This window comes from Myripristis murdjan, chromosome 4 (genome assembly GCF_902150065.1).
Source record: "Myripristis murdjan chromosome 4, fMyrMur1.1, whole genome shotgun sequence".
Taxonomy (NCBI): Eukaryota; Metazoa; Chordata; class Actinopteri; order Holocentriformes; family Holocentridae; genus Myripristis; species Myripristis murdjan.
The window spans coordinates 23,690,021-23,704,402 of NC_043983.1; the positions used below are offsets into that span (position 1 = coordinate 23,690,021).

The 14,382-nt window shown below is 42.1% G+C and overlaps 1 protein-coding gene across 2 annotated transcripts in view; it reads right to left on the reverse strand.

The window, feature by feature from the left end:
• The window catches only part of nek7 (NIMA-related kinase 7), a 70,113-nt gene that overhangs the window by 6,781 nt on the left and 48,950 nt on the right, over positions 1-14,382 (reverse strand). For both annotated transcript variants that reach the window (XM_030049116.1, XM_030049115.1), the window contains exon 8: positions 9,677-9,771. In XM_030049116.1, coding sequence (XP_029904976.1) covers positions 9,677-9,771 — 95 coding nt within the window. The remainder of the gene's footprint in view (positions 1-9,676; positions 9,772-14,382) is intronic.

Sequence of the window (14,382 nt, forward strand, 5' to 3'; positions counted from 1 at the left end):
CAGTCACAGCCATATCTCACAGCATATTAAAGGAGTACACCAAGGTTTTGGGAGGCTGGCCCATCAACAACTTGTTAAGTGATGAAAATATAGAGCAAAGTCAAAATAATCCATGTCTACGTTCAGATCAGTTATTTGCTACGATGAGGCATATTCACACTTAGGCATACACTATGCTGAGGGAAAGCAGGTGGCTAGCATCATCTCAGAAGTGAGAAAATGAAAATCTACACTAGCTAAAAGGCTAAGAGGTACAGTGGGTAACTGTAAATGATGCAGCAAAGTCTGGCAGTCTTTCTTACATAACATAAGATACAGAAGTGACATTTTGTTTTACTGACGGTTCCCAAAACGGGTGTCCAACATTGCACAACAGTGATGATTTTGCGTAATCTTATACGATGACAAAACATTTACTGGACAATATATATATATATATATTTTTTTTTACTGTTACAGGGAAAGACTTTGCCCAAGTGCACCATTTAAGTACCAGCAAAACTGTACGAGTTATCAGTTTTCCTTCTGTTGATTGGATGGTTTGGTTCAAGACTACTTAGTCATTCCTTGGTGATGCATATGGTTGTTTTCCACTACCACCTAAATGTCTGTCTTTATAATTTAAAAAAAAGTTGAGAAATAAATTGTTTTTGCTGTTTCATGCACACAAAAACGTTCATTAGCACCAAACAATATGCCCCCTTGGCGTTGGTATCCAGAAGTGTGAATGTCCCCTGATGGCTCGGATACTCTTTACGCACCAAAACAGCGAGCACCATCAAAACTAATGAAATTACTCCCACACACATATTATACTGCCTCACCAGTAATGATTTAATCACATAGAAAATCTTGTCATGTGGTAATTAGTTTTGACCCATTGTCTCGCTGTGCCTGTTGTTTTAACTGTAGCCCATCTACATTGCTCAAAAACTGCCGAGTATATCACTAAGTTGTAGAGGCTTTGAAAGGTTGATGATGCAGAGACAGGAAAGTTCGTGTTCCATGTTGGGCAGATCTGACAGAGTCTCTGTCACAGCTTCCAGGGGGAAGTCAAGATGACGGCAGTGAAATCTCAGTGGGCCATCTCTCTTCTGGACATATTTCACCATCCCTCACTTACTTGCTCTCTTAATCACACACATACACACACACATAAATCCACACACGCACACATGAGCACACACATAGAGAGGATCACTCTCTCCTTGGACACCTCTCCCTCTGCTCCAACAATTACTTCTGAGGCCGGCACAGCAGGAGCCTGACAGTGATGGGGGGATGTGAGTGCATGTGTGTGCTCGTGTGTGTCCGTAATGATGCACTTCTCATATCTGTACCCTTTCAGTTCAGTTCAGCTCTACAATGTTTCAAAGAACAAAACACAGATGATATTTCTACAGTTTTTACCATGGTGGGGTTGCTGCAGCGCCATATTCTGGTCAAAGAGACCCTGAGTCCCATCAAGCTTTTTCTATAAATAATACCCATTCCTTCTTTAGTGAGATTTTAATAAAAGGAGGCAAAGGAGGTATTACTGTGAAGATGTAACTTAGTGGCAACTTCACAAACAAATCCAATCATGCTCTTCCCATTAATTAATTAAAAACTACACAGGGAGCAGTGTTCATTTTGACAGGTATTTTAATTTCAGTTTTAGTCTTAGTCATTTCTTGAAACATTTTTTTTGTTTAAGCAAGGTTTTAGTTATTTATTTTACATTAGTCTTACTCAGGGTTTTGTCAGAAACACTTGAAAATAATTTTAGTCAATAATTGAGTCATTTTAGTTAGTTTAGTCAAATGACAGGACACTATTCTGAAAATACTGTTGTATTTCCGCAGTTTCCTTGATATAGTGTTCCCCTTGTTTGTGTGGTGTTTGCTCTTTACCAATATTTTATAATAAGTGAGTATCACTTTTAACACTATTAACTTCACACCTGAAGCAGTACAAAGGATAAACTATGACTCAAGTATGTCAAAATTAAAGCTAATAAATAAACACTAGGATAAGCTCTCTTCTTAACTAATATGATTGTAGAGCTTCAATGCATTACAGGCCAGATTCATGACCAGACGAGCTGGAACCTGCAGGCAGGTCAAAACGTCTGGTCTGCCATGCTCTGAAACCTGCCAGTTTATGCCAAAAGGACCAGACAAGATGGTGTATCGTTTTCCCAGCAACGACTCTCTTTACTTTAGTTCAGTGTTTCTGTCAGCTTTCTGTGGCTGGATGGTTTGTAGCACAGCTCTGCGCTGCCTTCACAGGAACGGGATGTCAGAATATCATCGGAAACAGCGGTTCTCAAAGTTTTGATGACTGAAGGCCAATTTAGGGACCCAACATTGGATTGAGGGCCGTCCAAGAAAAATGGAACATGAGATCATTCCAAAGCAAATCTTTTCTTTAATAATCTATTAGAGTTAAAGTCATGCCAATTGTGAATGATGTGAGAAACGTATGTTGTGCTTTCTGGGGGAGAAAAAAAATTCCATTTGTCCATTCGTAGATGTTTTAATGACAAAGGTCATGCATGTCTACAATTTATGCTTTAGAAATGTTTTGCGGCCAGTAATGTAAAATAAACACAATCTGTAGTTAATGAGGCTAAAACGGATTTGTGAAAACTGGCTGCTGGGCAGTTGAGCCTCTTTGAAGTTGTTCAAGCTTACTTGTGCACTCCTCGCCTATGAACCCGTACATTTTATGATTGGTATCATAATGGTGTTATATATATATATATATATATATATATATGTATGTATATATATATATATGTATATATATAACAAAAGCTGAGATCCAGCTGTAAATGTCGAGAAACAGATTATATAACACTATAGCTGAGTCGCAGCAATGCCATCAACCAGCTTGATTCCCGCTGAGGCGAGGTAGTTTACACTGCTGTGACTTTTCTCTGCAACATTAAACATAACAACATAAAACAGTTTTGTTTTGTCATGAATCATTGGTCTAAACTGGCTGTCTACACAAGTTGTCTGTCTTGTTGGCAAAAAGGGCACATTAATGTTTATTTGTGCCTGTCTATTGGTTGACCTTTGACGTTTTCGTGCTGTTATTTTTTGGTGGCGGTAAATAAAAAGATATTTCATTTTAGTTTTTGTTTTTACAGAGCAACTCGTTGAAGTCATAGTTATGTCATCATCATGAAAAAGGGTCATCAATAACTATTTTTCACCCAGAAATTCACTGGCTGCTGCTATACAGTGATATTAGACACAAATATGCAAGTTTCATGGAATTGAAACGCCATTGAAACGCCATTTACTATGCAACTGATCAGCTGTTTTATCATCAGCTGTTGGACATCCAGGTCAATTTTGCAAGGTAAATGATGTGTTGTCATGTGCCGGTTTATGCTTATTTGATTGGTTATGACATGTTTCATATATCATTGTGTCAATGTTATATCATGTCTGCCTGATGAGGGTCTGATGAAGGCTGAAACACTGTAATTCTTTTGTGAATAAAATCAGCAAGTTTTGCAAATTACAGATGGAGGTACTACCTCCATTCCACATATCATTACAATTTTTATTTATATCTTTATTTAGCTGCTGGTTGGAGTATTTGGCACTGGGAACTTGTTCTAGGCACTTATTAGTTTTAACATTTTACATGAATTGATGAATTGAAAAATTAATCGACAGTGCAAACATTCGTTGCAGCCCTAACCTGAGAGCTCTGAAAGTCTCTGAAATTCAGGACTCGGTTACTTTCTAGTGTGAGTTATCTTTAAGTGTTCATATGTGTACAAACAATGCTGACTAATCAGGCTAAGCTCACTTAAATGACTAAATGGAACCAAGTGGGAAAACACACTTAATCACTTTATTATGCAGCTTTGTATTACTAGGTACTCGCTATTGGTTGTTTTTTGTGTGTGTATTTATGTGTATAAATTTAAAACACGTGTGGGCGAGGGTTAGGGAATGCACTCCAGGAATACAGATACCAGGAAAGTGAGTGAAAAGGAGAAAGAGAGAGTGACAGACAGACAGAGGGAAAAAGAAGAAAAGCAGCCAGCTCTAGTACTCAGTAGGTAAAGGGTTAAACAAGGCCCCATCGTATTTTCATGCATCTTCTGCTTTTGACAGATGAAAAATGTCAACTGTCCTGTTTGTATTTGGGAGTTTTTGCACTATTCATCTGCTTCATTAGTGCCTGCTGCTCCTAGCCCCTGACAGCTGCCGGCCCCCTGCTCTCTGTACATAAACACACACACACACACACACACACACACACACACACACGCACACACGCACACACACGCACACACAATCACACACACACACACACACACACACACACACACACACACACACACGTACAGATGCACGGCCACATACAGACTCACACAAATACACACACACACACACACACATACAGATACAGGGACGCACGTACATGCAAAAATGTGCACACACACAAACATACACACACACGCACACACACTCCTTTCAGACTGTGTTGTCGCAACGGGCTAGATGATTGACTCACTCTCTGACCTCTGAGGCCTTGGTGTGTGTGTGTGTGTGTGTGTGTGTGTGTATGGTTCATTGATATTCGAGAGACATCCGCTGCACACGCATGCCTGCTGTCTGTCTAAGGGGTGTGAGCTGCTAGTGGGAGAGCACACTCGCACGCGCACGCACACAGTCACACACGTGCATGCACGCGCACGCACACGCACACGCACACACACACACACACACACACACACACACACACACACACACACACACACACACACACACACACACACTCCTTTGTTCCTAGGCACTAAGTCAGCTGGCCAGGTTGTGCTCTCCCCAGCCCAGGCATGTAAGCCAGCATCCCTGTCCATGTAAAAGGTCTGGATGGGGCCTTCCACTTTAATTAACACTGATCCTGCTCTCTCTCCTGCTCCTCTCCCTGTACGCCAATTAAAGGAGCTGCAAGAGGCTCCTGTCTGCTCCCTCCACCCTTTATCCCTGGAGCCCACACAGCCTGGGACCGCAGGGCCTCGCACAAGTTCTCTATCCTTTCTCACACACACACACACACACACACACACACACACACACACACATAAATGCAATGCATGCACAGGCCACATCAACATGCACAAATCTCTCTCTCTCTCTCTCTGTCTCTGTCTCTCTCTCTCTCTCTCTCTCTCTCTCTCTCACTGGCACACACAGGACTGTACTTGTGAGGAAAGCAAGATTTTTTTTTATCTGTTCGTTGGTCCTTCATGTGGCTTTATAATGATATATTAATCAAGACAAGCGGTCGCAGTATGGGGACAGTCATTAAAAATACACCCGCACCCAGAGGAGTCATCACTCCTCTACTTCACCGCACTTTAAAAAAGGAGGAAGGAAGGAAGAAAGAAAGGACGGGTGGATTAAAAGCACCGGATTGTTCCAAGGAGCCGAACTTTTGAGGAAAACTGGTGCAAAAATAAAGATGAGCTGTTCTTTGGTCTCTATCTGACTGCAGCTAAACTGAATGTGAAACGTGGTATTCGAATTGTGGAATTTAGACACTCAGCCAACTCTGGAATCATATAAATCTTTGTTTAGTTTCATGGTTCAATCCTTACACTGATGGCAACTGTTGTTTCAGTTTCAAGTCTTCACACAGTATCAATAAAAATAAAAATATCTTCCCCCTCCTCTTTTGAAAAACAAATTGGCTTATATCTCATGTCCCTTGGATGGCTTTCATTGGAATGTCCCCCGGTGCAGTTTCAAACCATGGACATCTGAAACATGCGCTCATAAAGGTACAACTGAGTTAACTGTTTTGTTCACAAGTGCTATTCATGTTTTAACTAGAAGGCAAACTCCAGTTTGGAAAGAAAGGGAAGAATGGGAGAGGAGACGGGTTAGAGATACACAGATGTATAGAGGCGAAAATTGACCTTGGATACATGGTTGAGATGGCCAGCTTTAGCCACCAAGTACTGACACTGACATGAGGAGCATACATGTTGATTCTTTAAAAAATACCCAAGCTAAGCAGTATGTATAAGTATAACGAAGCTAAAAAGGCCAGTTTCACATATAGAGAAAGTTAGCTGCAGGGGTAACTCATCACATGTAATAGCCACCCGCCGAGAGCCAAGCATTCTGGGCCTCATAAAACCAACAGCAAAACAAGTGAGGGGGGAAAGGAATGAGGTAAGAGCAGAGGGCAGGAAGCATGAGACTTGGGCACAGTCAGAGGTATGGATGGCTGAGCTCCATACCGGAGGGAGACACATTCCAGCAAAGCTTTTCAAGATACTCTCCTCCTCTGCGAACCTTGTTAGAAAACACACCAACCACTGCAGCAGGGTAATACAGGCAAACTAAAACATTATAATATTGTTGACCAAATACTTTGACAACTATCCTGAGACGATGCTGGAGGGATGACTATTATCACTTTCATTACATATTTACACACAAGAACATCAGAAATGTGGTGACGAAGCAGGTACAGGCAAATAATAAAACAGCTACAACAGTTTAACAAGTTTAGAAATCTGCCTCCCTTGTATGGCAGCCATTTTAAAAAAGTAAAAGACAACATTTGTGCCATATCATAATGGTGTTACAATATCCAAAATCCCAGATGATATCTTGACTCATTCTCACAGTATTGACATAATATCGATACATCTCCCAGTTCTTCCTGCCACACACAAACACATGCAAAACACATCACAGGTGTGTGAGAGGCCATCTTTCTTTCATTTTGCACATGCTGAACAAGATAAAAGTGCCTCTATGTGAGTGTGTGTTTTAATAATGCAAATGTGACTTGCTCTGACTGTGGGCAGGCTGAGAGAGAGCAGTCAGACCACAGTCTCATCGATCAGCATGTGACCGAGAGCGTGGCGGCCTGCAATGCCCCAACCCCTTCCTAACCTTCCTGGTCATGGTGGGAAACAACACCAGCAACCGTCAAATCCCCGTTGCCGCGGTGTTGGGGGTTGGTGGGGGAGTGTGTGGGGGGCAGGGCAGGGTCAGGTGATGTAATGAGGTTGGACACAGGGAAAAAGGGATCAAACAGAATAGGAGATGAATACAGACACAGATACAATGGCAAGGTATTGACAGGCTTGTCTGGCTATATGGACCCCAACCCAACCCCTGGACACTACAATAAAATATTCAGGCTCTCTCAAATGCTCAAATGGAGCTGTTTCACACATAAGGAACGGAAAATCCTCGGATACAGACACAAACACCGGTGCGCACACACACACACTCACGCATCCAAAAACACACCAACATACTCAAACCTAAGCCCCTACCATGCTCAGAGTGAAATCAATGGGCACCAAAGGGATCAGGCCTGGATTTCTATGTGAATTCCTCATGCCTGAAGGTTAAGAGAGGAAAGTGGAAGAGTGAGGAGGGGAGGACAGCAGAGGGGAGGAGAGCGGGAGAGGAGATGGAGGGGAGAGGCAGAGAGAAGGAGGTAGTTTTCCCTGACACCTAATGCACTGCAGAGCCCTCTCACCAAGAAGAAGAGTGGAAAGCGTGGTTCTCTTCTTCAAAGAGAATATGCATGGTGTGGAGAGCGCTGCTCTAGTAACAATATGGTTGTAAAATCTTTATCTCCACAGGCTCCTTGCATGGCTCAACTTGACCTGATGGCTGGAGAGGAGAGATGGAGATCTCTCCTCTAGTTTCACCTTTCTTACTCTCTGACCGAACAACCCCCCAATCTCTCTCCCCACCAATCCATATCACTGCTTTCTCCTTTGTTTTTCTCTCTAACTCTCTCTAACTATTCTCTCCCCCATCTTGTCATTCTCTCTTAAGACTGTAGCCTTCCCATTCTTTTCCAGCTTTCCCTTATTGCAATTTTTTTCTTTTTTACCTTACATCTTTACTCCCAACCTCCTGACCTCACACAGAGCAACCATTCCTCCTCCATTTTACCTCTCTCTCGCTCTCTCTCTCTCCCTGTGCTCATGTCTCTCTCAGGACCACAGCAGTTTATTCAGCTACAGTATTTAGGCCAGACACTTTTCTCTAGTAGATGTCCACTGGGGAACGGTATTGAAGAACAGTGGACTGTGACTGTCTGAACCTGAGAATCAAACTGCACTAAGGCTGCAAACTTCATCCAAAAACATGCAGCAATGGTTATCACAAACTTCAAATCATACAGCTTCCTCAGTCAAATATTGAGTTACTCTGCAGGGAATGCACCACAGAGAGACTCTTCTATTACTGTACCAAGCAAATTGCAAATGATTTGAGTCATATATATTGTTTTCTGTTTTTATTTTCAGCCCACATGCTCAATCAAAACATATGGAGATACTATATCCAAAAGCATGGTAATTCATCATACCATTCACAATGAGAATTTTCCTCCAATCATACATCTCCTAAAATAAACCATGTAAATGCAAAACAGACTGACCTTCAGCACATCAGCTGAAACCAAACTAAACCAAACCTAGCCAAACCAACCATACCAAAATGAATGTAACTGCACTGTAATTAAACAATCTTGCTGTCCTGGTATGGTTATCCATTCATGATGCCTCCTGAAACTAAAGACGGAGTAGAAGTAATGTGGACCAGTGCAATCTGAGCTTTATAAAATAAAAGTACGAGTAATATACTCCTTATAAAACACACATATATACACACACATGCCGAAGAAACTGTGACCCTCAGCACACACTGCCTTCAGCCAACCAAAGCCTAGCTTTGCCACAATGCATTGTGGGGGACTAATTAGCATGAAGAACTGTGGTTTCTGAGCAACCATGACCTGGAAGCCGAGCTATCACTTCTTTGTCCTTGCTCTCTCTCCATCTCTGTGCCCGAGGCGCTGTAGAGAAGGTGTAGTCACTGGTGTGTTGAAATGCAACCCAAGTGAACAGTCACTCCGGGGAGTTGGGAGAGAGGCAGCGAGGAGAATGTGGGTGTTTTCCTGGCCAACACTGAGTCTATTTCCCTGTGTGTCTCCGAGTATCTGTCTGTGTGTCTGTGTGTGTGTGTGTGTGTGTGTGTGTGTGGCAAGTGCATGTGCAGGGTGGCAAGGTGAAACAACAGACAGACTACTATCATTCCCTGTCTATCCTTGTTCTGCTCCTCTCTGTCCCCCTCCAGGGCTTCTCTCCAGACGGTGTGGTCTACAGCAGAGTCCCGTGGCATTTCTCTCCTGCCTAATCAGACTAGTCAGTGTCACTGGGCGGCCTTATCTAAAACACATGGCCATGTCAGTTCCCTTCAGTCGCCAGGTTTGCAACACTCAACAGGTTACCAAGCTAAAGAAGTTTAACTCACAGAGTCAGACGGCTTCAGCAAGCCCGACAGTGGGAGGAGAGGGAAGGGAGGAAAAGAAGGGATAAAATGAAAAAAAGAACTGTGGCATACCATATAAAATACATGTGCAATATAAAAGAGTGTAGATTGCTATTATTTCTGTATTATGACATAAAAATAAATGTAACCATGTGGGACAGTGCTGGTGGCGATGTATGCTGATGTGCATTTTTTTTTTTTTTTTTTTTTTTTTTTTACAGTAAATATGTGGGATTGAAGATGGTTTGTTTTTGTATGTGTGGGTGACATGTGTGCATGTGTACACACACGTCACTCCAACAGTCGACTGCGGGGTGACAGTGTGTGCACATATTCCCGGAGTTTACCTCATACAGCAGGCATCCTAGCGACCAGATGTCAGATTTGAAGTTGTATCCGTTTTCATGTATCCTCTCTGGAGACATGTAGTAAGGAGTACCCACTGGAACAGAGAGACAGGGTGAGAGGGAGAGAGGGAGGGAGAGTGTGACAGAGAAAGAGTGAGTGAGAGAGAAAGGACAAAAGGCATGAAGAGAGCGCCCGAGAGAGGGGCAGAAAAGGACAACAGGAGAAAGAGAGAGACTGTTGTTAGCATTTTGCATTGCAAACCCATGTTTTGCCTCAGTTCATCAATGAATGCACCACTGAATCAGCTCGCACAGCGGAGGAAAACAGAGGAGAAGAGTTGTCTTCTCAATCTGTGACACTTTCACTGGAGTACTTACTATACTCTAGCAAGATTTAAAATAATAAAGCAAAGTCATCTGAAAACAAGAGGGAGACTAAAGTGCACTGTGTCTGTTGATTAAAAAAATGTGCAGGTAAGCTAATATTTAATGGGTTTGGCTCAAGTTCGGAAAAAAATATCATACCCAAACACCCATACAGTGCATGCAAACCTACATGTACCACAAAGCTGAATGCATATGTACAGCGCGCGCGCACACACACACACACACACACACACACACACACACACAAAATATACATAAATCAGCTTTGATTACTGGGGCTCTGTAATGATCTGAAACAGTAGTCAGAGAGTACGCCCAGGGAGCAGCGGTGGAGTCTTAAAAGTCGGCCCATTTCTGGTTCTGGTTTTGAAACTCAAGAATCCCAAACTGCCATGGTGACTGGCAGAGCTCCAGAGAATCAGACCTTCACCCAACTGGACACACAGAGGAACCACAGCTCAACATCACAGCCTTAACAGACTGCAGGGAGCTTTGGCAGTGTGCTGTATCCTTAACTGTGCTTGAATCACTGCTTTTTTTCACGTGCTTTGTGTTTGCCATGACTTCCCACGCAAAGGTCTATCAAGGATGTTAAGGAGTAGCTGCATATTAATCATATATGGTTAAGGATTCAAAAATTTCTGTCCCGCTACCATGTGCCAAGCAATTCTCTAACTTCTCACAAGCAAGAATTAAAATGAGTTATAGATACATGGAAATGCAGATACATAATCTCTGCCGAGCGAGTATGCCAAGTCCATTGCTTCCTTCCCGTGACAATGTGTGAAGGCAATAAGAACTCAAGATAATGCAGGAGACTTACATGCCAATGAAAATGTCCAATTATTTAACTTATTAGATGCAAGACTCCCATACACCTTTAAATCTCTGATGAAATAACTGAGCACTGCTTTGTTATGTTAAAATACTTGAATAACATGACTACAAGCTCTAATATTCCACACCTGATGACAATATGAGATACTTTGAATTGGATTAAGCATTTTTTTTTTTGGACTGATTTTGAGTCTTGTTGCACCAGGAAAAATGTTCCCTCTAAGCCAGTGGTGTCCATTTTTGTGCTAAAGAAGAGTCCTCAAGGTTTTCATCCCAACAAACATTACACCAGCTCGTTTCACAAATTAATTCCACCCTCTCTGGCTGAATGTACGATTTGTGAAATCAGCTGGTATAATGTTTGGCTGGAGGGAAATCTGTGATGTTTTCCATGGCACAGACTAACTGGGAACCACTGGTTTTACAGGAAATTCGACAACTGAAAAATCTTTATGTTGCATTGTGCACTTGTTTGAGGTAGAGTGACAATAGAAGTGGAAGTTCTTATCTTTTTATGTAATTTTAATTCCTTTATTGACAGAAAACCCCAAAGAAGAGAGGTTATGGGAACTCTACATGAGGGAAAAAGTACCTTTTCTTTTTAAATGATTCAAACTGTGCTCCTCGCCCAAACAGAATGCAAACTGGGAAATAGAGGTTGCAATAGAGGGCAACTGGTAGTTTTGTTGAGTTTACACAATGCACAAACAGCCAAAGTGAGCTGGGTAGGTAAGAAAAGCTCTCAGGTGAAGAGAGCTCAGGAGAAAAAGTGTACTTGCAGGAAAAAGCTTGGAAAAGACTAACTGCACACACTTTCACAGACATACACACACACTTAAGTCTTTAACACACAGACATACACACTACAACGTGTGTGTATGTCTGTGAAGATGTTTGCACTTAGTCTTTTACACACAGGCGCACACACTCTACAGAGTGTATGCGTCTGTGTGTGCGGTATGTGCGTTTCCTACGACCTGGCGATGTGCCAGGTTGGAGGAAATAACGTATATAATTGCAATTAATAAAAGTATTACAAAGGGAGCTATTAGAATTGAAGTCAACACTTTCAGTTTTGGTGAAGATTTAATTGGGCTGAGAGAACATGCTTTTATCTGAGTAAGTGGTCTTAAATAATGAAGTGTTACCTATCATTCAAAAAATAATCGTCATCTGCAGGCAGAGAGGGGGCAAGAAAGAGCAAGAGAGAGAGAAACTGAGAGCATGAGCACGGGAGGAGGGGTGGCTGTTTTAATTGGTCATCAGGTTGGTATTGTGGTTTGTGTGTGTCTGTGTGTCTGTGTGTGTGAGAGAGAGAGAGAGAGAGAGAGAGAAGCGAGGGGGGGTGCTATGAGGTCTCCTGGTGCGGTCTGAACAAGCTCCCCTAACATCCATTATTAGTTGATTAAAAAGAATCAGCCTCTCTTATGCTAATAGTTGCATTAAAAAGGCAGAGCAGCACTGGGCTCAGGCTCCTTCGGCATGCTAAATTAAGGGCACATTATTTATTCATGCAAATAAATTGAAAGTCATGTTGGGATTGATTTCCATTATTGTGAATGGTTGTGACAACAGTGTATTTTCTGGCAAACAGGGTAAACGCTGTTGTATAGGAGGTACATGAGGTGTCATCCAGTATAGAGAAACCCTCATTTATTCAAACCCCAGACTTCCAAACCTCTGCTAAATGAGCTAAAGTAGTGCAATGTTAAATACATTTATTTATTTGATTGTGTGGAATTGCTTGAATTATCTTAATGTATTTAACTTAAAGCTGCGCTAAGAGATTTTCTGACCACTAGATGGTGAGGAAAGCTGAAATAAGCAGAGTCAGTCCTGCTTCTGGGTTCGCAGTATATCACTTGAACAAAACTGAAAGTTATGGTGAAAAAATGCATTTTTGGAGTGGAAATGAAGGATACAGACACTCTCACAAGGCTCTTACTAGATCACTTGGATTATTTTAGCCGCTTTTCCATCACATGATACAGCTAAATTCAACTTGACTCTGCTCACCTTTCCATCAGAGTAATGATAGTGACTGGTACTTTTTTTGGTATCACCTCTGTTGAGGTTCCAAGCAAGCTGGGTGATACTAAAAGGTGAAAACACTGCAGACCACTGATTGGTCAGAGAAAATCATCACTTTTTTGTTCACTTGACAATTAAATGGCAACCTGCAAAACCTTGCCGTGATCAACTGAGGTGGTGCAGATGTTCACGAACACCACCACTTCGTTATCCTCCACTTGTGCGTGTTGTGTTGAAGATGACATCACAGTAATTTCATGAGGGGGTACTGACTGCATTGGAAAACAAAATCCAGAAAAGTTCCTGGTACCAAAAGCGAGTAGAGTCAAGTAGAGCAGAGTCAGGTTGAGCCATACCATGTGGTGGAAAAAAAAAAAAAAAAAAAAAAAGCTTTTGTCTCTGACGTCAATCTGGTCAGTTAAAAAATCTGGTGCAGCTGCAGACTTTCAGCAGCAAGGTAAGCTGCTTTGAGTGAACTTTTTCTGTGGCCACAGTCCTAATTGCAGCGACAGAGGCACCTGCACTACTGATCTGAAATTTGGATACATTTATTTACAGAATGTGCAGTTTCAGAGTTTTGAATGATGTTAAAGTAGTGAGCGGGTGAAGAGGAGGACAGAGGAGGAGCTTATTCTAGCTGATGAGGAAGTTTAGAAAGTTACAACCAGGACATAACAACGGGCTGGCTGTAGATTGCATCGTGGAAAGATGACATCCTATTACAAGGAGAGGGGCTCAGTGGCCAAAATGCAGAGGGAGAATGGAAGAACTTAATGGCAGGCTATATTCCCATATCATTCACTCTTATCTTTGCTTTCTAAACTGAGCTCTCACTGCCATCTTTCTTTTTAGCGGCCCCTCGTCTCCCTCTTAATTTCAAATCATATTAATCTCCAACATTAGCTTCCAGGACTTTCTCTACCTCAAGCTCACTCTCCCTCTTGCTGTTTTCCACTGCTTCACCTCCCTCTCTTCCTCTCTCTGCCCCTTTCCTCATTGTTAACACCTTTCTCATTACAGGTGTTAATTGCAAGTATATTATACTCCTTATAACTGCCAATGAGTTACTCTCTCATTCCTGAAGTGACTGTATATCAGCTTTCCTGCTGCTCCTGTTCTGTTTTGTTCTTTTGCATACTCACTTAAATGCAAGAAACTATCCACGGTGCGTCTTTTGCTTTTGTCTATATGAATGTCCCTGAGAGTTTATGTGCATTTGTCTCCATGCGTCTCTGTGTTTGGCATGCATTTGTATATGCCTCTCCACTAGCACATGCCTCACTGTTTGTTCATATGCATGCCTATTCGCTTCTGCATGTGTGTGCTTGGCTGTGTGTGTGTATGTGTGTGTGTGTGTTGTGAATGCATGAGTGTGTGCATGACTGTGAGCCTATATGGAAGAAGTAGTGTGAAAAAGAGTCTGTCTATGTGTGTATGTGTGTGTGTGTGTG